Consider the following 25,860-nt stretch of genomic DNA (forward strand, 5'->3'; position numbering starts at 1 on the left):
TTATCAAACAAACAAACAAAAATGCAACTCTAATGATTAGTACTTGAAAAAACAAAATCAGTGAAGTTTGGGCTACAAGTTAGCCCGCTCACTAGTGGACAAGACCTTAAACTGTTATGGGCCTGACCCATTTTTAAAGCCCATGGCCCGCAAAGCCTGTGTTTTAGTGGGCTTTCTATTCATAAGTACTCTAATACGACTCCCAAGTTAGCCCGCTCACAAGTGGACAAGGCCTTTACTGTGATGGGCCTTACCGAATTTTTGAAGCCCCAGCGGCCGAAGCCTGTGTTTTCGTGGGCTTTCTACTCTAAGTACTCGAATACGGCTCCATATGTCTTTTCAATTTAAACGCGATGTAACGGCTAGCTCTCACTTTTAAGTTTTAAATTTTAATTCGAAAAGCTAGCGAGATCAAATTCTCAGACCCAAAACCCTGATCAGAAAATTTAGGGCTCAAAATCTTAATTTTTGTAATGTTAAGGGCGTCTTGCTCTATTGAAGAGATCGTTGAAGCGTAGTCGATCTAGTGCTTTCTCTTTTGCCAGATTTCCTTTTTCTTCTGTTCTTTTCTGGGATACAGTTGAAATCTAGGGTTTCTTACTCCTGGTTTTAAATGGATCTCCCTCAAGAACTCGACGACTACATGAAAGAATCGATCGAACACTCCTTGGGTCTTCCTGTATCTGCGCAAACGCTTCAGTTAAAGCTTCAAGCATCTGAGGAATCCCAACGCCGACTTCGCGAGCAGTACATTCGACTCGTTTCAAAATTGAAAGAAAAGGACGAAATCACTGAGCGCGCTAGGGTTTGTACTGTCCAAATATCTTATTTGTGATAAAAGTGTGCATTCACATGAATTTGTGAATTTTAAAGCTCTCTCTTTGTCCGTTCCTTATGAGACGTTTCTCTGTGCTGATTAATAGGCGGAGTCGAGTATGAATGCGCAAGCGTTGAAAAAATTTGTTGATGAGAACCAGAAATTGGCAGCAGAGTGTGCCAATCTGTTGAGCCAGTGTAAAAGATTGGAGAGGGAGTGTTTACTTTACGACCGTGATAGAGAGGCATTGATGGATTTTGGGAATGAGGCTGACGAGAGGGCAAAAGAGGCGGAGATTAGGGTCCAGCAGTTGGAGGAGAAGTTGGGGAGGTCAGCCGAGGAATTGCACCTGTACAAGCATGAGTACAAGTGTCGTGGCCTGGTAATTTCATGTTTTGCTTTTTTTGACTGAGTTATGAGGTTCTCAGTTAATTTACTTGGGGTGACATATGGGTTTTGAAAATAGCAGTGGGTTATTGTTGGGGTATAGATGACAGTTATATCAATAAATTAAATAATCAAGGGAAACCTTTATAATGTTTAAAGTCATTCTGTTAAAAGGATTCCAAAGGTTTGCCTCTAAAAGATAGCTGTCTTGTGTTTTTCCATCTTATTCTTGTGTGCACAAGAGCTGTCCTTTAGTATTGCAATACTTAGGAAAGTTTAGAATTTTTTCATTAACATATGATGTGGTCACGGGATTGATGAAGTATATCATTTCTGTAAATTTATGTCTGAGTAGAATGTTTCATTATCATACCAAGTCTATTTCTAGAGAATCAGGATGTTAATGCTGTTGCATATATGCCAGGGCTCACATGAAGATGGTTTGGGGGTTGCATAACTTGTTATCAGGTGTATGTGGTGGTATTCTAATGTAGTCTCATAGGATTTTATCTGCTATTAGATGGTTTTGAACTATAGTCTTTCCCTAGGAGGTTGAGGCTTCTAAAATCCTCTTGGATAGATGATCCTCTTGGATAGATCAAGAATCAAGATATAATTTATGTTCGATATGGATTTTGATTTCAAATTAGTTCCATACATACATTAATCCATGCCACACTAAACCTAACCTATATATATATATATAGTTGTTAGTGCGGCATGCAATGTATCAGTGGTTTATCGGCAATGATATGGTTCTGATTTTTATTTTCCTTAAAAGGTTGAGGCTCCTGACTCCTAGTTTTTCCATTTTTCATGCTCTTGCAATATGTAAAAACTGGCATTGTATTTTTAATGAGAAATGATGGATATTGGATTTCTTATTGATACACATGTTTGTAATATCTGGGGATTAATAATTGAAACTTTGTTTGGTGGAGTTAGATAGATACACAAAGGTGGTTGCTGTTGCCACACACAAAAGAAAACATCATCTTGTGCACGAGGCTCTGATAGTGGTATTGGAGGTTGGAAAGCAAAGATGTACACAGCCTTATATTTTTGTCTCATGGACGCTGTTTTTGTAGCTTGACTCATAGGGAAACAATATGGCTTGTATTTGGTTTGGGAACTTGCTAAGGACATTTGATTTTCTGTTCCAAAAAAAAACATTGAGATTTAATTTCAGATTCATTCCATTTTATTTATTTCCAACTCTTTAGTGGTTATATTCACCATAAGTATGTTTTTCCTGTTAAATATTGTGCTGATTATTTGACATTGAATTGGGCATAGCTTGTGTTGAACAAATGGCTAGTAGAAGCTAACAAATGTACATTTCCCATCTTCCTTAAGGTTGATTCATCTGATGAGAAAGCGGATATTGAAGAGACTTTACTTGAGTCAGTCTTAGCAACATTCATCAATAAAAAAGAAGTTGCTTCTGGACACGCGTTCCTCGAGGGGAATATTGGACACGAGTCTTGTCAGAAGTTGCTCAAAATGTGGAATGGGTGCGGTTTCAATTATTTATAGTTCTTTTGGTATACTATTGTTTTGTGGATTTGTTTAGTGTTGACTCTGAGTTTTACAACTTTAAAAACATCTGGAGAATTTTCAAATTTGAGTAGCACAAAATATTGGGATTCTCTTTCTTGCAATTCATTCACACGCTCTTTTTCCTGATCCTTGTACGAGGCAGATTGAGGCCATCAACTCAAAAGGTTATATCATTGGTTGCTGAAGTCAAGACTCTTGAGAAAAATAAGGAACATCTCAGAATTAATCTCAGTAGAGCTGAAGAGGAGGTGAGAATATTTATAGAATCTGTTCCTTTGTTTAACTCCAGATTGCATTATTCATGGCAAAATATTGGTATGTAGGCCAAGCTTCTTTTTGAAGCAAACAACATATTGGATGAGGAAAACAAAAAGTTATTGAGACAATACCACAGGGAACAGAATGTTCATGGTTCTGGTGGAAAACACAGCTGCAGTGCTTCAGCCAAGGTTAGAAAATGAACAATTGATAACTCCTTAATTGCGTGTTTTTATGTTTAAATGTGCCTGCATGCGTATGTCTAGACTATCTCATTAAGAGATACTCCATAGGTCTAATGAGACCGGCTTGTCATGTAAGCATAGTTGTACAATCTTACTGAAGGTTGAAATTTGCTTGATTTTCTTGCAGAGAAACAAGCGAAAATCAAGTCCCAAGATGAGTAGCCCAGTTGGGAAGAAGATTGATTTTGATGATTTGGATTCAACCCGATATCCTTTGTCACCCTTGAGGTGCAACTCCCCGGAATCTAGAATGCATAAGACGTGACTACAAGTCCTCATACATCATGCTAACTTCTCTTACCGCCTGGTAATTCTTGGTATTTTGGATGGTTTCCCTAAATAGCTTTTCTTGAACCAAAGCAAAAAAAGGAGAAGGAAAATTATTATTTTTCTTGAAGCTCTGTATATGCTATTTGCAGAACACTCTTAAGTGCTCGCGAGTTGGGGGTCTTTTACATTCCTTTCTCTTTAATCTTGTATTTTTCAATGATGGTCCGGGACTCTGGTGCATATTAATTTGAGAAGAAGACAATCTTGGAAGGGGAATCAACTCATTATGATCCTTTAGGGCTACAGAGTACATACATACCTTATAAAGCAACTGCTGACCCAAGATATTCTCATGTTTTCTATGCGGTATATTTTCTGTGGAATTCTTGTTAATATCCTAAATAGCTTACTCCGAATAGTTATATTAATATTCACTTCGTAATATTTTCATTTCCACCTTCACTGTAATTAGACAGTAGTAGTGCTATATCATAAAAGAATTTTATCGGGTATCCAAAGTACAACTTGTATGATTGCCAGGAATGCAGCTGGTATGCATGTTGCGTCCAGAGCTATTTGTCTAAAAGGTCCTCAAAATCCTATGTTTGCAGAGTGTTTGGCTGCGAGGGAAGCAACCCTGTTTGCTAAAGATCTTCGGTTTGACTCCATCATTCTGGAAGGTGACGCGTTATTGGTCATAGAAGGGCTGAATAGTGATGATAATTTTCGTTCTAAGACAGGCCTATGTATTAAAAGTGCTAAGGATCTGTTTCCTTTTTTCTCACATGTAGACTGTTGTCATGTTAAGCCTGGAGCTAACAAAGCTGCTGATGTGGTGGCTCATAAGGCTTTGTTGTGCTCAGAGAGTAGGCAATGGTTTGACGTAAATCCAGGTTATCTGGATGCTGTAATTGTTGCGGATCGCAGTTCCATTTCTTCTTATTGAAGCAGTAGTTTCCTCTCAAAAAAAAAGTACAAGTTGTATATGGTGTCGTCCTCGGGACAAGAATGAAGAGATCATGTTTGGACCATTTTTGTTGGGCCTGAATTTTGCTGGATATGGAAAGTAAGCCCAAAAATGAACATTAATATAAAGATCATGTTTGAACCATTTTCTTTGGGCCTGAGTTTTTCTGGATATGGAAAGTGAGTCTAGAAAAACACAATGCAGTTGTTTCTTTCTTCAAGTCATTACCTGGGCCGATTGAAAGCCCAGTTGAGTCAAACGACGTCCACGTCTCCTCCCAGAAAAAATCTCTTTCCCCTCTTATCTAAACCGTAGTCTCAGGGTCGAGCCAATTCTAGCAAAGTCCGAACCTCAAAGCTGAAACATCCGAGAGAGTGAAGTCTGTGTTCATGGCTTCACTTCGCCTTCTCCATTGCCCACAATCCCCTCACTTCTCCACTGAACAACAATTTTCACAAAAGTCACCATTATCGTCTCTTTATAAACCTCCAAACACGAACTCGGCCAATAACACCATTCTTTCTTGGTCTATATCTACTTGCTCTCGTATTCAGACTCAGATTCTCCCAATTAGAAGACGACGAATTAGCTATTTAGTTTCCCATGTCTCTTCTACTGTCCAAGACACAGTTCTTGATGATGTCTCCACCCAGCCCCAGTTGGACACCAAACAAGAAGAAGAGTTTTCCAATACCAGGTTGCTTGCTTCGAATGTACCTTGGACGTGCACTGCTGAGGATATTCGGTCTCTGTTTGGGAAGTTTGGGACGGTTCTCGATGTTGAGGTATTGTAAATTACTTGTTTAATCGTTGTTGTTGAGAAGAATTTTGGTTTCCATATTTGAGATTTTTCTTTCGATTGAATTACTGATGTGTGTCTCTGCTGTTGTTTAGTTTTCGATGTATAGCAAGACCAATAACAGGGGCTTGGCATTTGTCAGCATGGGCTCACCTGAAGAGGCTGCTGCTGCTCTCAGTAATCTCGATTCATATGTAAGCATATCCTTCCAATTGCTTCATGGTTTTATCTCAAGTTCTTGTGACTTTCGTCTCATTAGCTAGTTAGCTTTCTTGAGGTGATTTGACTATAAATGCAATTAGTTATTTCCGAACATTTTCTAACATATAAATCCATTTGACTTGAGTTTGATGCAACTGTTTGGTTCATTTGTATCTTTGAGTGCTGCAATTTTTAGTTTTAGGAAACCTAATCGGCCTGAAAAGACAATGGCGAAATTTATCTTCATGCACAAAGTCACGAACTAATGGTGGATGATCAGTTTTCTATTACACTTGGTGGTGGACTGGTGGTACTCTTGAGGAGCTTCCTCTTTCTATTCTTATTTATAATGTGTGGTCTCATGAATTTGGTTTAGGAATTTGAGGGTCGTCCTTTAAGAGTCAATTATGCAAAGCTGAAAAAGAAAAAACGTCTCCCATCTGTACCTAGGCCGGTGCCTACGTTCAATCTGTTTGTGGCAAATCTGTCCTATGAAGCAAGGTCTCAACATCTTCGGGAGTTCTTTAAGGCAGAGGGCAGAAACGTTGTTTCTGCTGAAGTTATATTTCATGAGAATCCAAGAAGGTCCTCTGGGTATGGATTTGTCGCTTTCAAGACAAAGAAAGAAGCTGATGAGGCGCTTGCTGCATTCGAAGGAAAGGTAATGCTGCATTCAGTTGATTAAGCTAAACTATTTAAATCGTAAAATTTGAAAGAGCATGCCAGCATGGACATAGATTGATACTAGACTGCATTGTTAAATTCGAAGACTGCCTGGAATTAGAAGTGAAGAACTCTGAGAAATTTCTTTCGTGCAGATTTTTATGGGAAGACCAATTCGGGTGAAACGTAGCAGACAGTTTGTGAAAGCGCAAGCAAAAGAGCATTCACCTTCTGATGATACTCCGAATGAGTTGACCTCAGGCACAGAGCAAAAGGATACTACTGACAAAAGTTGATTGTCCAACTATGGAAGCATTGATTTTTTATCAGTTTCTTCACTTGGAAATTTTGTAGGTAAACCCTCTGAAATGCCTTTCGCAGATCTTAAACTACTATATTCTTCGTGTGTCTGTTTAGTTAGCTGGTATGCACATTCTGCATCTCCATTTTGTTCTCAAATCTGCAAAGCCTAGAGTAAAATGGAGCATTGTGGAAAAAGGGTTATGTTACAATACAAATTTTACTGAAATACCTTTTTCAGATCTTAAACTAATATATTCGTGTGTCTGTTTAGTTAGCTGGTATGTACTTTCTGCATCTCCATTTTGTTCTCAAATCTGCAATGCCTAGAATAAAATGGAGCATATTTATAATTTAGGCTCTACTATCCACTCTTAGATTTCCTAAAATTTGTATTGTAACATAACCCTTTTTCCACAATGCTGCCAATACAGTAAAGTAAGTAGAACCCTCGGAGAAACAAAATGCCGTGGCCACTGTATTTTTTCAATCATTTAGGACAAACTGGATTTTCATTTTTCTTCCACAATTTTTTTTTGCATGTGATAATCTTACTTTCCTTTGGAAAAAAAAAAACTATAAAATATGATCATTCTTCTATAAGTAGCATTTTTGGCCAGTGAATACAAGAAAGTATTTCCCTGAAATTTGAATTGCTTGACTGGAAAGAATTTGAGTGGAAGAACATCTTCGGGTAGCCTGATGTTAAGTAAATTCTTTGTAGTTTCGTGTAACTTCGGTCATCTTTGTGTACTTGGCCATGACCTTTTCCATTCGCTCCTGCAGAATCCTGGCTGTGAACTTATATAGGGTATGTGGGATGAACTCTCAACATGAACTTCTAATATAATATTCTTAAACGACCATTAGGATCTACCTTCTTGAGCTTCCTTGGTAAACATGCTTTGGGCCTTCAGGCGAGGCTTTCTAGGTGATGTTAGATTTATATTTTATTCTTTGTCGAGCCACAAAATTGGATGATTACCAGGTGAATGAAAGTTCTATTTTTTTCTCTTTTTTTTTTGGTGGGGGTGCGGGGGCGGGGGCAGGGGCGGTGGGTTTGGTAGCTGAACTGAACTTTTATCCAGAAACAATATATTGCTACTCATGGTGATGGTCCCATTGTTTGAATGGCATTGTAAAAAGTGTATGATAACCCCTAAACCCTTTCTCTCTCAACGAGCTTTTTATTTGCAAACGCTTTCATCAATTTAGCTGATTACATTATGTATTGATGACTTTCATTGTGGACTACAACTCCATGTCATTGTTTAAGCCATCTGAAAAAATTTCGTGCCAAATTGATCCCTCTTTCTCTCTGAGACTAACAAACATTCAGTATAGGTTTATAAAATCCAAACAAAGCCTGAACAGTGCACAAGCTCCTTATTTGCTAGTTATAAATTCGGTATGCATTTGCATCTTGAGTTCCTTTTTGCTGTGAGGTTCATTTTTTAAGCAATACAGGCTTTTGTTTATGACTGTTATTTCTGGAATAGTATACAGTTCTACCGTCCGTCTTGTTTTCTGTTTACAATGGATGCTTGTCCCTCTGTTCTCCTCTTATCTCAGAAAATTGTGCGCAATTTCTTCTTGTGATCACAATCGTTCTCTCATGTTTCATCTCTCACCGAACACACTTACGTTTTCTATTCGTTCACATTCTAATGTAATGCATTGCATCAATTTCTCCTTCCTGCCTAAAAAGTTTCATTTGTCCATTGTGTGCAGATTTCACCTCCACCCAGCTGATTGCTCTTATCCAATCGACCAGTCTGAATACAAGGAATGTGCTATTGCTGTACTAGATTGGAGGATATTTCATGGCGATAAACATGTTTGTTATAATGTGTTACTGATAGAATATTATATTAAAATGGATTGGTGATTGAGAAACTTGAGCCTTGAATCAGTAGAAAAGTAGCAAATAAATTAAAATTTTCGGTCAGTATGTTCCAAACAAAGCCACCTCTGTCCATGTGTCCTAGTAAAGTCTTTACAGATGAAGTTGAAAGGGAAATATTCTTTATCAAATACCTGAAGCCAAACTAATAGGGTGTAGTTGGTGATTGTACAGAGTTGCAGATATGCATGCATAATCACACAGAGGAGGGAGAGGCAGTTGACCAGAAACCCTAAAAAGGAGCAAATGCCCCAACCAAAGCAAAAGATCACCAACTACTTTCCCAAATAAATGTATGCCTTTCTTGAATATAGCATGCGATAGGAACCCACCTGTTCTATTGGGAAATCATGCCACAGCTTTTGATTACTTTTCACTGAAAAACTCATCATGATCATACATACTGGTTAGGTGAAATGTCAATATCATAATAGGGACTCCCCACCCTCTCTAAGGTCGTCTAAAACCCTAATGATGTTCCTGCACCACGCATCATGTTTGTTGCTATGTGGATGTATATATATACTCTTTCTTTTATCGTGTACAACCAGTTTGATCAATTCTGGTTATAAACATTTCAGGTTATTTGACCCAGTGCAAAAAAAGGATCAAAGGTACGAATTGTGTTAATCCCTTACATAAAAATAATTAAACAGAGCATAATACTCCGAAAACGCACAGTGCAGCAGAGGTATTTTATTTCAAGGTTATTTAGTTTGACGGGTCACAACCCTATTTAAACAAAAACAAAAAAATCCTAAAAGATATTGAATTACTAAAAGTATTAATAATAAACCCACTCTCCTAATTACTGGGAAACTTATCCTACATTATTAACACAAAGTCTTAGTAAAATGCAAAAGAAATATACTGCAAAAGATGGGAGTTAGTCTGCGACTCTGAACAATATATCTGACCATCTAGTCTAGGCAACCAATTGACCAAACCCATTAGATTCAAAGACACAATTCAATCATCCGGTCTCATTAATCAAATCAGTTACTAATTTTAGTACAATATAGCGTATGTGGCTTTGTGCTCTGTTTTGGCATCACCTTTGAGATTTCTTCTTCAAATTGGGTTACTTGCGGGGCATAACATAAAATTTTGCTGGTGCGCCTACGATAGGGACAATGCACATCAACCTTTTCAATGTATCATAAAAAAGTGCAGTAGATGGATAATGTAGAACATGAGAGCAATTCTATTAGTATTTTGAATACCCATTTAGGTTTACAGAAGAACATTATTGGACAACCATGTCAAAGTTTTAGTTACGGCCCTGTAATCACAAAGCAACAGCTCAACTTTCCTTTCAGACTACTTTGAGTAGGTTTGAAGCATGTAGTACTGTGTTGTATTATCTTCCATCACATAATCATGTCCTTCTTAGTTTAATTAATGTTTAAGATATTCCCATCTTTAATTCTAACATGTCTCCCATAAACTCATAGCTACTAATTAATCTAATCTTCAATCATAATCTATCAGTGGGAGGCAAAAGTAAACTATAAACAAAACCCATATATATTTTTTTCTATCTTAAACCCATGCTCATGCCCTTTTTGGTGCCTAATTATGCTACTGCCTTATTTTGAGTTCTTGATAAACCCTCTTTTCAACAACCATGTCCAACTGACCCAACTAGAAGAAAAACCAGAGAAATTGGGACCCACTTCCACCCCACTGCATTAGGTATGAAGGTCTGCCCCAAAGTCACTCTCATGGAGTGAGTTCCTTTCACAAACCCTTTTGAAAACAGATAGAATTAAGTGGACCAAACCTTTACTCACCCAAGTCTCTTTCCATGTTTATATAAAGCAGTCCAAACCCCCTCAAATCCTCCAACAACTAGGACCCCAAATCAAGCGTCTAGCTTCCCTTCTCTCAAAATCCCAAATGGCAATTGCATTTGCAAGCATGATAGTACTTCTGGTTTGGTGTATGGTGGTGCCAATTAGCGTGGCAACTGTTTACACTGTAGGAGACACCAGTGGATGGGTACTGGGTGTTGATTACAGTACATGGACTAGTGACAAGACCTTCACAGTTGGTGACAAGCTTGGTAATTTTTTAATTCACTAAACTCCCAAAATGTTTACATACTTCAATTCAAATAATTTCTCTCTTTTCCTTTTGTTGGGTTGGTTTTTAGTGTTCAACTATGGAGGTGGGCATACAGTGGATGAAGTGAGTTCCAGTGACTACAGCAGCTGCACATTAGGAAATTCAATTACAACAGACAGTAGTGGTGCCACCACCATTACACTCAACAAGGCAGGAACTCATTATTTCATATGTGGTGCCATGGGACATTGTGGAAGTGGCATGAAACTTGCTGTCACTGTTGGATCTGGATCTTCTTCCTCTGGCTCACCATCAACTGGCACTTCACCGGCTGCTTCCGGCGGTAGTACTACTACCACCACACCCACCACCAGCACACCAAAATCCAACATACCTGAATCTTCTTCAGATAATCTCTCCCCATTTGTAGCTCTAGTGATCACCTGGGTTTCATTAGTTGTTTTGAATTTTTCATGAATATGGCAAGGGAATTCTACCCTGGCCAGGATAGAGGCAGTGCTCTGTTCTTTACTTTTATTTCTGTTCTTGTTATCAGTTTAGAAGGAGCGTTCACCAGTGTTGTGGTTGAGTAGGATGTTTTTTTCTGTACGTTTGCATATGTTGCTTTGTGTAATTTTTTTTATTTCAATTTCTTCTGTTCCCCTGCCCTTAAATCTCTCCACCTAACAATTAGTCCTTTAAGTTTACTTAACAAGTAATTTTGGAAAAAAATAATATGCAAGTTAAACTGGGAAAGAGGATTAATGTGTGAACATTAAATCCTCAATTGTATTGAGATGACAATAGAGTGGGAGTGATAGATGGGCCCATAATTAGGAGCCCATTACTAGGAGTTAGATGGGCCCATAAAAATGTTGATGGCCTAAAATAAAAAATTAGGAAGTCTGTCAGACAACCGTGTGACCATCCCAGCCATCAGATGGCTGAGAACGATCATCTACTGCATCAACGGCCATAGACCGTAACGCTGTTAATCACGCTCTGATCACACGGTCAGATTTCATCCACCAGACTTTAGTTCCTGTCTCCTTATAACACAAGGACAAGTCTGTCAGACAACCGTGTGACCATCCCAGCCATCAGATGGCTGAGAACGATCATCTACTGCATCAACGGCCATAGACCGTAACGCTGTTAATCACGCTCTGATCACACGGTCAGATTTCATCCACCAGACTTTAGTTCCTGTCTCCTTATAACACAAGGACACAGATGTACGATCCTATAGAACAGATCCTATTCAAGTAAGGTCGTGGCATATCTAGTCCACAGAGATCCTTATAAACAGCTTATTCTCTTGGTTTCTTTTCGATGTGGTATTTTGTTCCTCTCCTGTCATTAACTTAAATTGACTATCACATCACGTGATCATTCATGACATGATGACGTTGTATTTTCCAAAACATTTTGCCGTGGACCCCCACAATTCACAAAATATATAAACAAAACCTTTGAAATCCTTACCGATCTAGTCATATCTCAAAATTCCCAATGTTCACAAATCATTTGGAGTGATCAAAATTGCTAGCTCATTGAACTAAAATTGCAAAATCAAATCGACTCTTCAGTATGAGTGCCTACTTTGTAACCAAAATTTAGATATGATAAATACTCAAATAACATCCACTAAGATCTTGACATGTGGCACTCAAAGTTTGATTCCAACCAAGTCAGGAAAGACACATCGACTATCGATCAAGGTAGAACTAAGGAGATGATATTCAAATAATCCATATAAGGGGTGATATCCAAGAAGAGAGAATCTCGACAAGATTGAGAGGCCCCCATTAGTGTAATACCTACCTTATATCCTCAGTAACCACAATGATCAAACACCATGTTACGTTTGGTTTCCACAAAGGAATGTGAATGGGAATGGGAATGGGAATAGGAATTAGAATTAGAATTAGAATGAGAATGATAATGACTATTACAATGATACGTTTGGTTGTATCAGAAATACTGATAGTTATGATGGATTACAATATTTGGTATGTAAAATATTTATTAGAATAAAATGAAAATGAAGAATTTATTGATCAAAATACCCTTATACATTTATGTCTTAATCTCTTTATAAATAAGTCATGATATGAATTTTAAAATATAATATGATCATATTTTTTATTAAATTAAAAATATAAATTTGAAATTTATAGTATATTTTTTATAATATATTCCAATAAATATAATATTCCAATGAGTATGAAACTCTATTAAATAATGGAATAATTTATGTTAAATAAATTAAAAGGAAAATAAAGAGAAGATGTAAAAGCAAGGAAAGAAAAAGAATGGGTAGTCTGTCAGAACCCCAGTCATCAAATGGCTGAGAACGATTATCTACTGCATCACCGGCCGAAGACCGCGATGCTGTTACGCTCTGATCACACGGCCAGATTTCATCCACCAGACTCAAGTTCCTGTCTCCTTATAACTCAAGGACACAGAGGATCCTATAGAACAGATCCTGTTCAAGTAAGGTCGTGGCACATTTCATCCACAGAGATCCTTATAAACAGCTTATTCTCTTGGTTTCTTTGCGATGTGGTATTTTGTGCCTGCCTGACTATTCAACTATCACATCACGTCCTTTTTTTTAATAAACACATCACGTCATCAATCATGACTTGCCAAAGTAAGATGACGTGTTATTTCCCAAAACGAATAAACAAAACCATTTTTCCGTGCTACAATTCACAAAATATATTTCTCTGTCACCGGTAGCTAGAAAACATTACAGAGAAAATGTTCTCAACAAGATTTTCCTGGAAAATCAACGTTACAAAGAAAATCTACTCAAAACTTGTATATACCAAGTACGGTTGGGGAACACAAGCTGCTTATCGTTATATCAGATGATTGAAGTATAGACAAGAACTATATGTTGTCTCAAAAAATAATTTTCCCCCCTCTTTTTGGATTTATTTTTTCAGGTTTTAGGTTACAGTTTCTGGAGTAGGAAAATCTTCATCTAGGGGATAAGGGGAATGTTCATTGATTCTTGCTTTTCGCACTGTCAAACACAATTTCAGGATACATGCTTGATGCCTTCATCACCATTGATACATTCTCCTACTCACTCCAATTAGATTCAGGCATGATATACATTTTTGTTATTGGGGGTTCTCTGCCCCTGCGGGGGATGGAGCGACAAAGCCCATGGATTGACATTCCATTGCTGTCATTTTACATGTATACGGTTTCAATTATCTATGTTGCCAATGTGCCTCCGATGTAGCACCCGTGTTTTGCTTGTTTTAACCGTAGGTGGAGCAAAATGTCTGCAGACTGCAGAGCCATCAGATTATCCCGCTAGAGTTGAGGAATAAGTTCTCTCAGAAGGGACCAAGTTCATGAATTGTTCATTTACCAGCATAATATACATACGGGCATGCAACTGAGACTCTGCTAGCAATGTAGTAATAAAGAGCATGAGCAACTACTACAATGACTGAGAAGGTAAATAAAGGTATTGCATCTGCACGACAGGTTTTTGGTGAAATGGCTCTAAGCTCTTCAACCCCTTATTTGGTCAGACTATATGGCATTTCTATGCTGTTTAGTAAATTATTACTGGTTTGGCATATTTAAATTCGTATACTATAAGCCATAAGTGGGGACTCCCATTTTCCGTTTGCCGCTCCAGACTTGGCATATAAGCTTACACTTAAAAGATTCTTCTGATATTCAGCATGAATCCCCCACTTCAGTTTTATTCTTGTCTGGAAGCGTGAAGCCCGAATATGCTTCCTAGTCCAGTTATAAGATTCCCATCGCAGGTAATTCATCCATAATACTCATTTTCTAGCAGCTTTTGATGTGAGAGGTCAGGTCATTATTTAGCTTCGAGCAGAAGGGAAGAGTATGGAGCCATCTTGTAGGTGCTTCCAATGCCTGGGACGCCTTCAGCCACAATGTCATGTGGAGCTTCAAGATTGGTGTCCACCTAGAATTCAGAGTGAACTTGTTGAGTTTACAAAATGAACAAATGACAGCCAAAAAGATTGCCAGCAAAACTAAATCCATTTTTCATGATACATCTATTTGACAATATAGAGAGCTTCAAGTTAAGAAACAAAAAAAAAAAGGCAGAGGTGAGAGATGTAAAAGGCTATAAGCCTATAAATCACCATGTGTTGTCAATAACAGAATATCTGCATCTGTCATGTTACAAAAATGATCTTGTTATGTTAGAAGTATAATCAATCATATTTTATGAAAAGAGGCTAATTGTAAGGAAAAACATAAAGAGGCCAATGAATTGGTGAAACTAAGATTAGTTGCAGAAGGTAGAGAATGGCAGAAGATTCAAAGATGCATTCATCTCAATGAAAGTTGGTAGCATCTTTATGATTCAAACACACTGCAATGTCAATTACTGAGCTAAAACCCGGTTAGTCCCAGAATGGAGTTGCAGAAGTGTAAGAAGCAATCTATTTCTTCTTACCACTGATCAATGTGGGTACATAAAATAAGATATGTTATAAATTTTAACGCAGAAATGCTGCATAGAAACAACTAGGAAAAAATTCTGACAAACAGATCACAGCCATTTCTTAATTTCCTTACTAAAGTGAAACACAAACTTAACAATTCAAGCCACATCATTAAAGTACTCGATATTGCAGAACAAGATACTTATAATTCTCAGAAATTTGCAAGAGGGAACTGAAAACTAACCACTCGAGACCAACCCCTCTTTGATGGAGGTGGCGGTATTGGAACTTTCACAAAGTAGTCATGAGCATTGAATGCCAAATATATGTCACTTCCACTCTTTTCATGAAGCCTACAGACACAATAACACAATACTTCAATGGTAGTTTTCACACAGCTCTAGATCCATACATGAACATCTCAGAGGGTGACAAGCATATTCTGAAAATGGTTTTCCAATTCTTTCTTTTTTTTTTTTTTATAATTTAAAATTTTCTTCTCTTTGATAGGAAAATTAGAACTAAATATTTTGATGTGACTTGTCACACATTTTCTCTTATCGCATACTGCAACACATTTTTCTCCATAACAATAAGCAGAAAATGAATAATTTCTTACGTAAATGCGAGGAATTTGCTTTCATAATTGTGCCAGTGTTTCTCATGCCATGTAACATCTTTCTGCCAAGGAAGAATTTGTTTCAGAGCTTAGCAAAAGGTGAATAAATGAAATACAAAATTCTTCAGAAATGCCACTTCATAAAATATGAATGCAGGGAATTACTTTTTCAAGAAAATTTTCATGACTAAATACTTGATGTGTTCGCCGATATTTTATCACCTCCGAAAAAAACCTGAAGTGACTACTCTTCTGTGCGGTCAACTGTTACAGAAGTTGATGCCAGTTAGCGAGGATAAGAGTCACAACATCCAATAAGGGGGGAAGAGAAACTTACAAGTGCCCACTGGAAATGGTTAATAGCGGTATCATGTCCATAACTATTGTTATTTCCATTGCGTGTATGCCCATATTCATCTCCCATCAGCATCATCGGTACTCCCTGGTTAGATGCACAGATTCACATTGAACAACAGAGCCAAGCAAAGGAAGGCTTTCTAATTATTGCAGCACAAGGACAAGGGAAGTCAATCTAAGGAGCACTTTCGGTAAGCAAAAGAAGAGGAAAGTCTAGGAGGCTTACATCCCATTGCCTCCCTACACACTGAAGGAAGACAAATGAAAACTGGCCAAAGATCCACAAAACAAACAAATAACTAGAAGAGATGCACTTCTGAAGCTATGAAAATCATTCAGCTTATGCAACTCACAGCCATAAATGAATGGAAAAAAGTTTATCCCAACTAAATAAAATTTGAGATACTAACAGCAAGTCAGCAAGTAATACCATACCAGCAAATGACCAATGCTTACCTGAGATATCATTAGTGCCAAATGGAAGTTCTTCATCTGCCGAGACCTTAAGGCTTTAACATCTGGATTACCAGTTTGTCCTGTCCAACAGATGATCATAAAATATGAAATAGAAGGGGGCAAAAACACGCTAAACCAAGAAATCATGGAAGTTATGCAATCATATCATTATTTTCTAACCCAACAGAAGTATGCCATCTTTTGATCCTTAACAGATTCAGCACCCCAAAGACACTATCCACAAAGCAGTATCAAGCTTGAACCTTACCTTCAAATCCACAATTCCAACTAAAATTATCATTGCATCCATCATTTCCACCTTCTCCATTAGCATCATTGTGCTACAGAATCAAAAAAGTAGTAAGACAAAACAGAAGTTTCCATATAACAAAAAGAAGTAAGATCTAGGCCCTAAATAATTCAAAACTACCTTATAGTTGTATGACACAAGATCACAGAGTGTGAATCCATCGTGTGCAATGACAAAATTTACACTATGATAAGGTTTGCGTTTATTAACCTGTAGAATAAAAAAATTGCGACATCCATAAGTTACATAAGTACAGCAATAACATATCATGAGATGATTGTACAAACACCAGTTATGTAAGTTCAACAGTAATAACATTACTTATAAAAAAACAGTAATAACACATCATGTGATGACTGTACAAGCACTACCATGCTTAAGAATATTTATAATATCAGTTGCGCTTACTTTATAGAGATCAGCAGATCCAGCAACACAAGTAGCAAAATCCCCTTTCATACCAGTATCACCCTACATTATGGAAAAACCATATGCAGTTAAGATTCACTGGGTGATCCCTTAGGACCAAAGCCCAAATCTGATATCATAGCTAACGCTTTCTTATTTGATGGCTCCTGTAAGCCATGTTTGTTTCTGAGCTATATCTAAAGCAATTTCATCTGAGCAAACTTTTAGCGGCTAGTATCACCTTTATAAATCTTCTTATGTCATCACGATACTTCCCATTCCACTCAGCCCACCTGCATTGAAGAAAATAGCATGAGGCACCCAGGTTTCAGGACCCAAAATGTCAGCTAGGACGTAGTTTGCAAGACAATGCTAAAGGGTCACAAAAAATCTGCTATTGGAACAATCTACAGATATTCCTGTGTATAAATAAATGAATAATACAATTCCACTAGCAAGTTTATTTTTTGGTAGCACAAAACATCTTTCTAACAAAAAAATAAAAAAATGTGCCAAATAGTTTGTTCCATTGCCATGTGCACAGTGCACATCATGATAAATCAACAAAAAGATGGTGATGATGAAGATTCTGCGAAAGTATACAACATATGCCAAAATTTCACTCTTGCTTTTTGGATTTGACTGATCAAACATAACGGGAAGTTTTTCCAACAGAAAACGTAAGTGCCAGCAGCAGCAGCAATAACAGTGATGCAGTGTTAATATCCCACCAATTATATCACCATAGAAGAAATAACAGTTGAAGGAAAGTACAAATTATCATCTACCCAATACAAGAATAAAAGGAAAAAGACATGAATAATCAGAAGCATCCACTTGTTCTTCTAAAAAACACACGTAAAGATGGCAATGAAAAGAGACGTTACCGGTCCCAATTGGGAAATCTTCCAACAAGATAAAGGCCTCCACAATCCCAAGGCTCTGCAATAATTTTACATCTCGACAGTACAGCATCTTTAGCAATTTCCTGATTCATTCTCGATAAGTCAGTAGTACACCAAACAACACAATTTTGCAAGCTACAAAGTAGCAATAGTAATTGAAAGACGAGCTTTTCTATTGCCTAGATACAAAACCAAACTTATAGAAGTCATTCAAGCATAGCCGTCAAGAACTTGGCATGGAATGATTTCAAAAGTGAGTAGTGCAACTTTAATGTAACTCCTCCCAATGAGAAAGGAGGAGAAAACAAGCCACTGTGAATTGGAATCACAGTTCCCTTTGTAGCCTACGCTCTAAAATGGATCACAACTAACAAGAGCCTCAAAAACAAGCCACTTGAATACACAGGTGCATTAATATAGAGGGAGACAACTGACAAAAGTTGACATTCTAAAGCATCAGCTAGCAATAGGGAATTATATCTTTAAACTGTGATCCTCGCAAGAGAATTCAGATTGTTAATGAAATGGCTACAAGCTATTCCTATGGTTAACTACAAATAGTTTGAAACTAAAAGAGGGGCCAGGGTTCTCAAATTTGTTTGATTTTACATTTCATTTTATCGAATTATTGAAAATTCAATCGGTGGATACTTTCCTTGCTTTAAGTCTAAACCAAAGAAATGATAAAGGAAAGCCAGGTGAAAGAGCCATGCAGCACCGTTCTTGTGACAATGTGTTTACAAATGTTCGCCAATTTCTTACCCTAATAAGTGGTGGAGCATTAAGTGGAGAACCATCAGTTCCTCGACATAGTACACTGGCAAGGTCAAATCGGAAACCATCCACGTGATATTCAATAACCCTACAGTAAGGTAGAAGAAAATAACAGTAAGTATTGATACATAAACAATGGAATAATGTTGTATAAAAAATTATCAAAGAATCTCACTATATGCATCACTCTCTCTCTCTTCTTCTATGAAATTTCAATTTATTACAACCCGACAAAGAGCACTAGAAAATGAAGGGAGGGAGAAAAAGAAATATAAAGTTATGACCAGCAGGATGAGTCCACTTTAAATCAAGGACAAGAAGGATGAATTCTATTTACAAATTCTACAATGATATAATTCAGGTCTTCGGAATATTTAATGAACTGATATTAACTAAGTGCACATAATCAACACTGATTATTTGCTATTCCAAGTTATTAGACTAAAATGATTAGCAACAACACGAAAGACGCCTGACATGTTCATACCAATTGCTTACCTTCTTTCTCCCTCTTAAAACTTTCACCTCATAAAAGAAATACACTAAATTATAGGAAACCTGATCCAAGGTCTATAATAAAGGTTCTCAGTCTACTATAATATGATGTTGTCAGCAAAGATTCAGACATGGTTTTTTCTTATCTTTTTTCATGAATCATGAGGACCACTCTCCCCAAGCACCAGTTAAGTCATACGGCAAGATGAAGCCAAAAGTTTAAAACATCATGAATATACATTGGATTCCATTCACAAATAATATGAAGTTGGTTATCCCATGATCTTTGGTATATGGCCTTACCAGTGCCTTAAGCTGTCAAGGATGAGCTCCATAACCACAGGATGATTACAATTAAATGTATTCCCTGAAGACCAACAAGATTTTGCAACAGAGATTAGTCATGGACTTTTTAGTTATTTACCAGAAATCAACATATTTGCAGTGAAAATCTTTGTACAGTGTCAACCAACTGAAAAAAATAAATAAATGAAGTAGTCCTAATATGACATGAACATCAAACACATCAACTGCAGAATAAATTTGGAGAGAGAAAGGGATATAAGTGTATTCAAATATGACAAATTACCACAGCCAGCGAAGTTCAGCAACTGTGCATTATTGTTCAGATCCACCATGTAATAAACCTGCAGATGAAGGTATAGGATATATCCATCGGAAATGAAGAAAATATCCAAGGAGAGTGATCGACTACAAACTGAGATAGTAGTGCCATCGTGAACCATTTTAGTTCCAAAATTAGCATACCTAATTTATTAAAACAAATGAAACATGGAATAGTTTAAACGCAACAAAGTAAGAAATGGATGCTGCATTACTTGGTAAAGTTAGCACCAGAAGTGCAATCACCTTATTATCTATGCCTCGGAATGAAGTTATATAAGGGTTGTCATCATCAGCCTCATTTGTATGATTATATACAACATCCAAAATAACCTGCAGAAATGTCACTACACTTCATAAGATGTATTTCCGACCCCCAAGATAATAAAAACAAAGATAAACTAATTCCCCTAAAAAGAGCATGCATTTTGCCATGAGAGCGAAAAAAGACATGGTTTACCTCTATACCTGCACCATGCAAGGCTTTAACCATCTTTTTGAACTCCAAGGAAGCCTTACAGGGTCCTCCACCATCACTAGCATACCGACTCATAGGAGCAAAGAAATTTATCGTGGAGTAACCCCAAGTATTTATCTAGAAATGAAACAAGAAAGAAAAATCAAAGCTTCACCCTCATTAGAACAGATAAAAGCACCAATTAGATGTTGCAGGAAACAAAGGACATCGGAAAATTACACTCTTTTCAGTTCTCTCTCTCTCTCTCTCTCTCTCTGTTCTTTTCCTTGGTTTGATCAACTATTCATCTCCTTATTAGAATATAGAAGACCATGTACAGTATGAAGTCAAATAATCTCATGAACTATCAGTCAGGAACTGTATAAACTTCTCAGCTAATGCATTTTGATGAATGATTTATCACCCATCAATTTTCATATTCAAAGGCAAGGAATTTTATTCCATGTTTAAGGTTCACTGTAAATCAAGAACTCAATTGAACAATGCTTGCTTTTTGTACTTTCAGTAGCATATTTTGAGAGAGTGAGAGCCAGATGTACCTCAATATGTAATTATTCTTTTTTTTAACCTATCACACATTCTGCAGGAGGTTGCCCCACCATAAGATGGCTAAAAAAGTAAAATTCTGTAATGTATACTCCTCATTCTGCTAAAAGCTCACCTTTTCTACCCCTTACAGTATATGTGTCTATTAATAGAAACTCAGCATCTATAGTTTTCACAAAACAAACATGATGTTCTTCGAGAAATTATTGCGTCTTCTTGAATTATTAGTTTTGCCAAAAGGATATTCTTTGTGGAACAAAATTACGATTATATGACATCGTTCCACACTTTATCTGCCCTAATAGCTATCAAGTTAAAGCTCCAAATGGAAAAATCAATATAACATCAGAAGATAAAACCAAAGAAACCAGAAGATTTCATTCACAACATCAACGCTATAAGGTTTAAGCACAACGAGTTCCACAATATCATTTTCAGACAGGGGAAGAAGAAACATACAAATAAATAACATGAAGGGGTTTTTGAGCTTTTGCAATAAGAAAAAGCACTCAGACAGTAACTATTCCATCTATATATGAGATTTGAAGGGCATGAAGCACAGAAAATGAAATACTCTATTTTACCATATGATCTCTAGGGTTTGGGCGCCTCTGAAACTCAAACTCATCAAATTCAAAGACAGGCAGCAACTCCACTGCATTGATACCAAGCTCTAGAAGATGTGGGATCTTATTATTGAATTACAAACGAAAAAGTTAGAAAAATAATTGTAGAAACTGTCCAAGAAGATCTTACTTGCATAAATAATTGAAGAATAATATCAATAAGAGGAAACTGGAAATGCAACAGCAGCTTTAGGATTGGAGAAAGAGCCCACCAGCATGCATCAGAAGTTCTCAAGGATGGCAGGATCCTATTAAACTAGAGTTTCACATGCCAAATTCAAAGCATAGAGTACTCCCTACCCACTTTTGGGCCATCGATGAGCAAGCCTTCCTATTTCTTATTGAAATTCAATATTATTTCATAATTAATGTCCTTCCTATTAATTTATGTTTTTTTATTTCTTTATTTTTCATACATAGCATTCGAGATGGAATGTTAAGATACTTGCAAGTTGCAAGCTTCTAGCTCATCATATTGAAACACACGCCACTAGTAAATTTTAATTCGTCTCTCTCAAAATTACTTTGCAATTCCATATTAGGTCACTCACTTGCACCACAATGTCCATTATGAAAAACCACACCGATGCTTGCATTATGTCACAAAATCCCTTGTCTATGAATACAAGTGAAAAAATCTCTTATCTTGTTACAGGTTTGAGTGTTTTAAAGGTATCAACTCTAGCATCATTCAGATTCATTAAGATGATACATACCTTCTCAATCACACCAAGGTAGCTGCCACGTATATCTGGAACCAGCCCACTAGATTCATCAATTGTAAATGCACGAACATTCATTTCATATACAACAAGATCTTTCTGCAAAGACAATGGCTCATACGATGAAACCACAGGAGCTGAATTTTTTTTAAAAATTTGCAACATGTAATTTGAGAGACGAAAAATTCAATATTACTTGATGTGATGCATTAGCTCATGAACAGCATAAAAGTTACAACAGATTTCTGCTTGTGGATGTATGATTTTGTGTGTGTCAAAGATAGAATTTACCGTTGAATGGAAAATCCATTTGAGAAAAAAGCAAGAATAAAAGCCAGTTATCCTGCATATGACCTGACATTAATGGAAGCAACTTTGAGTACCTCTGCTATGTTTGGAGGCTTGTAATTGTCTCCCCAGTCAAAAGGCAAGCTATCAAAATCATAGGTTCCAAGAAATTTTGACAGCTTATGTCTTGCATCACCAAAATATCGGCGGCCATCAACTAGCTTTGCATAAGGATCTATAAGCACGACACTGCTGTCAAATCTGTGCCCTTGATGCCAAGCACGAGGACCATCCATTCGATAACCATACAGAACATTGCTCTGAGGCAAATTCTACAATTACAAGGAAATATTGTCAAAAGGCACATAGCCAAAGTTAAAACAGCAGTCACTAATTTTGATAAGCATGAGGTGATAATGATTAAATGTAAAATTAACAGCACCCAACTGAACAAAGTCAAAAGAATATAAGCCTAATCCACAACCTTTTGTATTTGTCCACATATTTAGAAACTAATTAGTAGATTTGCATGGTCATAACTCACCAATCAAAACAAAGAAAAACCGACTCTACAATGCTGTATGTGCTCACATGGAAAAAGTTACCCCCTAAATGCTCTACCTCCCCCCAGGCAAATGGTACGCACTAGGCCACAAACACACAGTTTGAACATTAACAAAAACAAATAGAATGGATATATTTAGTCTTATCAGTCCATCATGCAAGATATTTTGCATGGAGGATTCTCAAAGGCAGTCAGTTTCATTTACATCATTAATCAGTGCAATTCCTAGTATCTTACCATTGGAAACAGCAAACAATCTCCACTCAACTTAACACTGCAAGATGCAGATAAAAAGACAATACTATCTACCAGTGATAGAAGCTGCACACATAATTACCAGAAAACAGTGCACTCAGGGAACCATATCACAATCAAAATATGTTCGAATCTGTAGATCGAATGGAATAAAACCAGAGAAACCAACCAATTGGCTTCCACTTCAATGATGAAAACAAAAACTACTGATACTTGAAGAAACATGCCTAAAAATGATTAACATAATGCCACTTGAAACAAAACTACCTCAATACAAATGTGCCAAATATCTCCTGTTTTATTCACACGAGGATCCAAGCTAAGCTCAATCATTCCATCATCCAGCCGGGTAATCTTCCCATCAATAAATAAACCAGAAAAAAACCTGATGTTTGTTTGGAAATGAAAGAGAAAACTCAGAGAACTTGACATCAACTGGAAAAATATCTAAATAATTGAAAGCCACCAAAAACAGTATGCAGCTATCATCACACAGGTGACATCAAAGCTACACCAAGATTAACTTCAAAGCACCCCTCACCAGTCACCACCTGTATACTTATGCACCTACCCACACACATCACCCAACAATAATCTACCTTAAACATCAACTCATTCCAAATACATTATGAAAACTTCTTTTTGGAAAATTGGAAATAGTTAAACAACCAAAGCAAAGAGGGTCAGAGATCATATCACTCTCACTGTATCTTACATCAATGAAAGATGAGATGAAACCTAGGAATTATGTCATTCAATTGGCAGGGGAACAAATACATGGCCCACAAAAGTCTTTTCCTGGATCAAATTGGTCTCGTACATTGTAGCTATTTGTATTAAGATCGTACCCTGTCAGTGTCTTCACTATCTCAAGTAATAAAAAGTGAAAATAAAGCACATGCAAGTGCACACACACCCAGACAATCACTACAGTACAAAATATCAATTGAAGTTTATAAAATAATATAAGGATCTGGAAGCATCTGTGTAAAATAACTATAACATTATAATTAAAGTATAAAGATCACAACAACATAATCTCAAATGAGCTTCAAGAACCACACCATATCTAAATCTGGCCATAGAGTTGGAGACAACTTAGCAATGAAGAAGAAAAAGAAAAGCACACTCACTGTAAGCAAGAAATTCCCGTCTAATTTGATTACTAGCACCAAATCAAGGAAAATTTAAGACAAGCCCAAAAGAAAATCCATCAGAATGAAATCGTGCTCCCACCTTTCAGGAAGTGATAAGCAAAGTGTGACTGCAGTTGCATGCTGAGAGAAAATAGCAAAATTGATCCCGTTATCAACTTCTGATACGCCAAGAGGGAATGCTTGACCTGGAAAAAGTTTTAGTGATGGCCTGGATTCTGAAATTTGAGGGGCTTCTTCCTACGAATTACAAGATTAATAGTATATATGATACTTAGATATATCTAATACCGGGTGTTATTTCCAATGTAAAAAAGAAAAGAAGATAACATCGATTCAGATGAAATTTGTTTCCATTTTCGTTCGTTATGAGCGTGTTCATAAATATTTTAAAAGTAAAAAAGTAAAGCCACATATGAATATCGTAAATCTTAGGTTACCTCCAGTACACGTTCTTTAGCACCTCGAGTATGGACATTGGCTGCCAACTGCTTGGTACGGCCCCTTGTCTAACCTATGCCAAAAAAAATCAGGTGATGAATCACAACTCGAAATTCGAATGAAATTTTTTTGATATCCCTCATCACACTACAAGAAGAAGAACTTGCCTTACTGAAAACTCCATGTCCACTGCTGTCTGTAGTTTGTTTACTCAACATGAATCTGTAGAAAACACCGCAAGGAACGAGAAAGAAAGTTACTGAGTCAAGGGCGTGGACACTGAATGATAACGTAGATACATTGGATTGAGTGAGAGAGTGTGATCGGCGTATTATTACCCCATATCGAGCAGAGAAGAAGCTCCAGCAGCAGAAGTCGAACGAGTATGAAGCGGAAGAGTAGAGGCACATATAGAAAACTTCATAACGCTGGAATCGCATAGAAGCGGAAGAGGTTGAAGCATATTTGTGAAAAAGGTTCCTTTTGTGTTGCTTAGATTCACAGAGAAAACAGAAAAGGAGGTGAGGAAAAGAGAATCAAACTTTCAGAAAACTTTTTTAAGTTTCAGACTTTTAGTGTGAGAGGTGAGATTTGAGTGAGAGACAGACCTTTACTTGTGATTTTTTGGAAGGGTCCCAGTTCCGACTTCCGAGAGCGTCATCGAAGCGGGATGCTTCCTACAATCCTACTTCATATAAATGTCTGCCACGTGAACGGTCAAGTGAGTGGCTTCATTCCATGTATCTCTCGAGCAACACACGTGCTCGCCATAACCTTTCCCCCCCAAATAATAATATCACGTCATTGATTACTAATAGGTTGTCTCAGGCCCATGTCAACCCCAGGCCCAGGCCCAGGCCCAGGCCCAGTTCTCCATTTCCGCCATAAAATCCGTTTTCAACAACAAAAGATGCGTAACTTTTTATCATGCAATTATGAT

General features: G+C 37.1%; 4 protein-coding genes and 2 non-coding genes across 9 annotated transcripts; 3 read left to right on the plus strand and 3 right to left on the minus strand.

Moving 5' to 3' along the window:
* Positions 1–370: 370 nt before the first annotated feature.
* Positions 371–4,490, plus strand: LOC120009094. 3 transcript variants are annotated; one of them, XM_038859550.1, is made up of 7 exons: positions 371–805; positions 924–1,199; positions 2,561–2,718; positions 2,907–3,012; positions 3,088–3,213; positions 3,395–3,574; positions 4,149–4,490. In XM_038859550.1, the coding sequence occupies exons 1-6, from the start codon at positions 614–616 to the stop codon at positions 3,530–3,532; spliced, it is 996 nt and encodes a 331-aa protein (XP_038715478.1). In that variant the 5' UTR covers positions 371–613; the 3' UTR covers positions 3,533–3,574; positions 4,149–4,490. The 3 variants fall into 3 exon arrangements, with proteins under 3 accessions (XP_038715478.1, XP_038715476.1, XP_038715475.1); XM_038859548.1 differs by lacking the exon at positions 4,149–4,490 and adding an exon at positions 3,687–4,114; XM_038859547.1 differs by lacking the exon at positions 4,149–4,490 and having other exon boundaries at positions 3,395–4,115.
* Positions 4,491–4,809: 319 nt separating this feature from the next.
* LOC120008955 (28 kDa ribonucleoprotein, chloroplastic) lies at positions 4,810–8,415 on the plus strand. 2 transcript variants are annotated; one of them, XM_038859358.1, is made up of 6 exons: positions 4,810–5,289; positions 5,399–5,497; positions 5,881–6,165; positions 6,323–6,521; positions 7,254–7,278; positions 8,199–8,415. In XM_038859358.1, exons 1-4 carry the CDS (start codon positions 4,894–4,896, stop codon positions 6,461–6,463), a joined length of 921 nt encoding a protein of 306 aa, XP_038715286.1. In that variant the 5' UTR covers positions 4,810–4,893; the 3' UTR covers positions 6,464–6,521; positions 7,254–7,278; positions 8,199–8,415. The 2 variants fall into 2 exon arrangements, with proteins under 2 accessions (XP_038715286.1, XP_038715285.1); XM_038859357.1 differs by lacking the exon at positions 7,254–7,278.
* Positions 8,416–10,121: 1,706 nt separating this feature from the next.
* Positions 10,122–11,086, plus strand: LOC120008863 (blue copper protein). Its single transcript, XM_038859223.1, has 2 exons — positions 10,122–10,435; positions 10,526–11,086. The coding sequence occupies exons 1-2, from the start codon at positions 10,270–10,272 to the stop codon at positions 10,912–10,914; spliced, it is 555 nt and encodes a 184-aa protein (XP_038715151.1). The 5' UTR covers positions 10,122–10,269; the 3' UTR covers positions 10,915–11,086.
* Positions 11,087–11,503: 417 nt separating this feature from the next.
* On the minus strand, positions 11,504–11,712 carry LOC120010022. The gene has a single exon (XR_005470808.1). It is a non-coding gene; the product is annotated as a small nucleolar RNA U3 (small nucleolar RNA).
* A 1,046-nt stretch (positions 11,713–12,758) lies between these two features.
* LOC120010023 lies at positions 12,759–12,946 on the minus strand. The gene has a single exon (XR_005470809.1). It is a non-coding gene; the product is annotated as a small nucleolar RNA U3 (small nucleolar RNA).
* An 836-nt stretch (positions 12,947–13,782) lies between these two features.
* LOC120008862 (isoamylase 3, chloroplastic) lies at positions 13,783–25,689 on the minus strand. The gene is made up of 25 exons (XM_038859222.1): positions 25,529–25,689; positions 25,259–25,411; positions 25,088–25,142; positions 24,920–24,988; positions 24,562–24,719; positions 23,593–23,710; positions 22,601–22,837; positions 22,212–22,316; positions 21,454–21,558; positions 20,306–20,440; positions 20,092–20,178; positions 19,811–19,868; positions 19,525–19,588; positions 18,715–18,814; positions 17,935–18,035; positions 17,289–17,340; positions 17,048–17,110; positions 16,760–16,849; positions 16,598–16,670; positions 16,330–16,409; positions 15,854–15,958; positions 15,682–15,780; positions 15,517–15,578; positions 15,142–15,250; positions 13,783–14,407 (listed from the first exon to the last, which is right to left on the minus strand). The coding sequence occupies exons 2-25, from the start codon at positions 25,381–25,383 to the stop codon at positions 14,297–14,299; spliced, it is 2,361 nt and encodes a 786-aa protein (XP_038715150.1). The 5' UTR covers positions 25,384–25,411; positions 25,529–25,689; the 3' UTR covers positions 13,783–14,296.
* Between the last annotated feature and the right edge of the window lie 171 nt (positions 25,690–25,860).

Source organism: Tripterygium wilfordii, chromosome 11 (assembly GCF_013401445.1).
Source record: "Tripterygium wilfordii isolate XIE 37 chromosome 11, ASM1340144v1, whole genome shotgun sequence".
Taxonomy (NCBI): Eukaryota; Viridiplantae; Streptophyta; class Magnoliopsida; order Celastrales; family Celastraceae; genus Tripterygium; species Tripterygium wilfordii.

Bases quoted from the DNA above. Each gene is read 5' to 3' on its own strand.
- LOC120009094 (XM_038859550.1), top strand. From the start codon at position 614: ATGGATCTCCCTCAAGAACTCGACGACTACATGAAAGAATCGATCGAA. The intron at 806-923 runs GTTTGTACTGTC...GCTGATTAATAG, and splicing joins AAATCACTGAGCGCGCTAGG to GCGGAGTCGAGTATGAATGC. The intron at 2,719-2,906 runs GTGCGGTTTCAA...TGTACGAGGCAG, and splicing joins TTGCTCAAAATGTGGAATGG to ATTGAGGCCATCAACTCAAA.
- LOC120008955 (XM_038859358.1), top strand. From the start codon at position 4,894: ATGGCTTCACTTCGCCTTCTCCATTGCCCACAATCCCCTCACTTCTCC. The intron at 5,290-5,398 runs GTATTGTAAATT...GCTGTTGTTTAG, and splicing joins GGACGGTTCTCGATGTTGAG to TTTTCGATGTATAGCAAGAC. The intron at 6,166-6,322 runs GTAATGCTGCAT...TCTTTCGTGCAG, and splicing joins TTGCTGCATTCGAAGGAAAG to ATTTTTATGGGAAGACCAAT.
- LOC120008863 (XM_038859223.1), top strand. From the start codon at position 10,270: ATGGCAATTGCATTTGCAAGCATGATAGTACTTCTGGTTTGGTGTATG. The intron at 10,436-10,525 runs GTAATTTTTTAA...GTTGGTTTTTAG, and splicing joins CACAGTTGGTGACAAGCTTG to TGTTCAACTATGGAGGTGGG.
- LOC120008862 (XM_038859222.1), bottom strand. From the start codon at position 25,383: ATGCTTCAACCTCTTCCGCTTCTATGCGATTCCAGCGTTATGAAGTTT. The intron at 16,850-17,047 runs GTAAGCGCAACT...TTTATTCTACAG, and splicing joins GATCTGCTGATCTCTATAAA to GTTAATAAACGCAAACCTTA. The intron at 15,781-15,853 runs GTAAGTTTCTCT...CTTCTGTAACAG, and splicing joins ACCATTTCCAGTGGGCACTT to TTGACCGCACAGAAGAGTAG.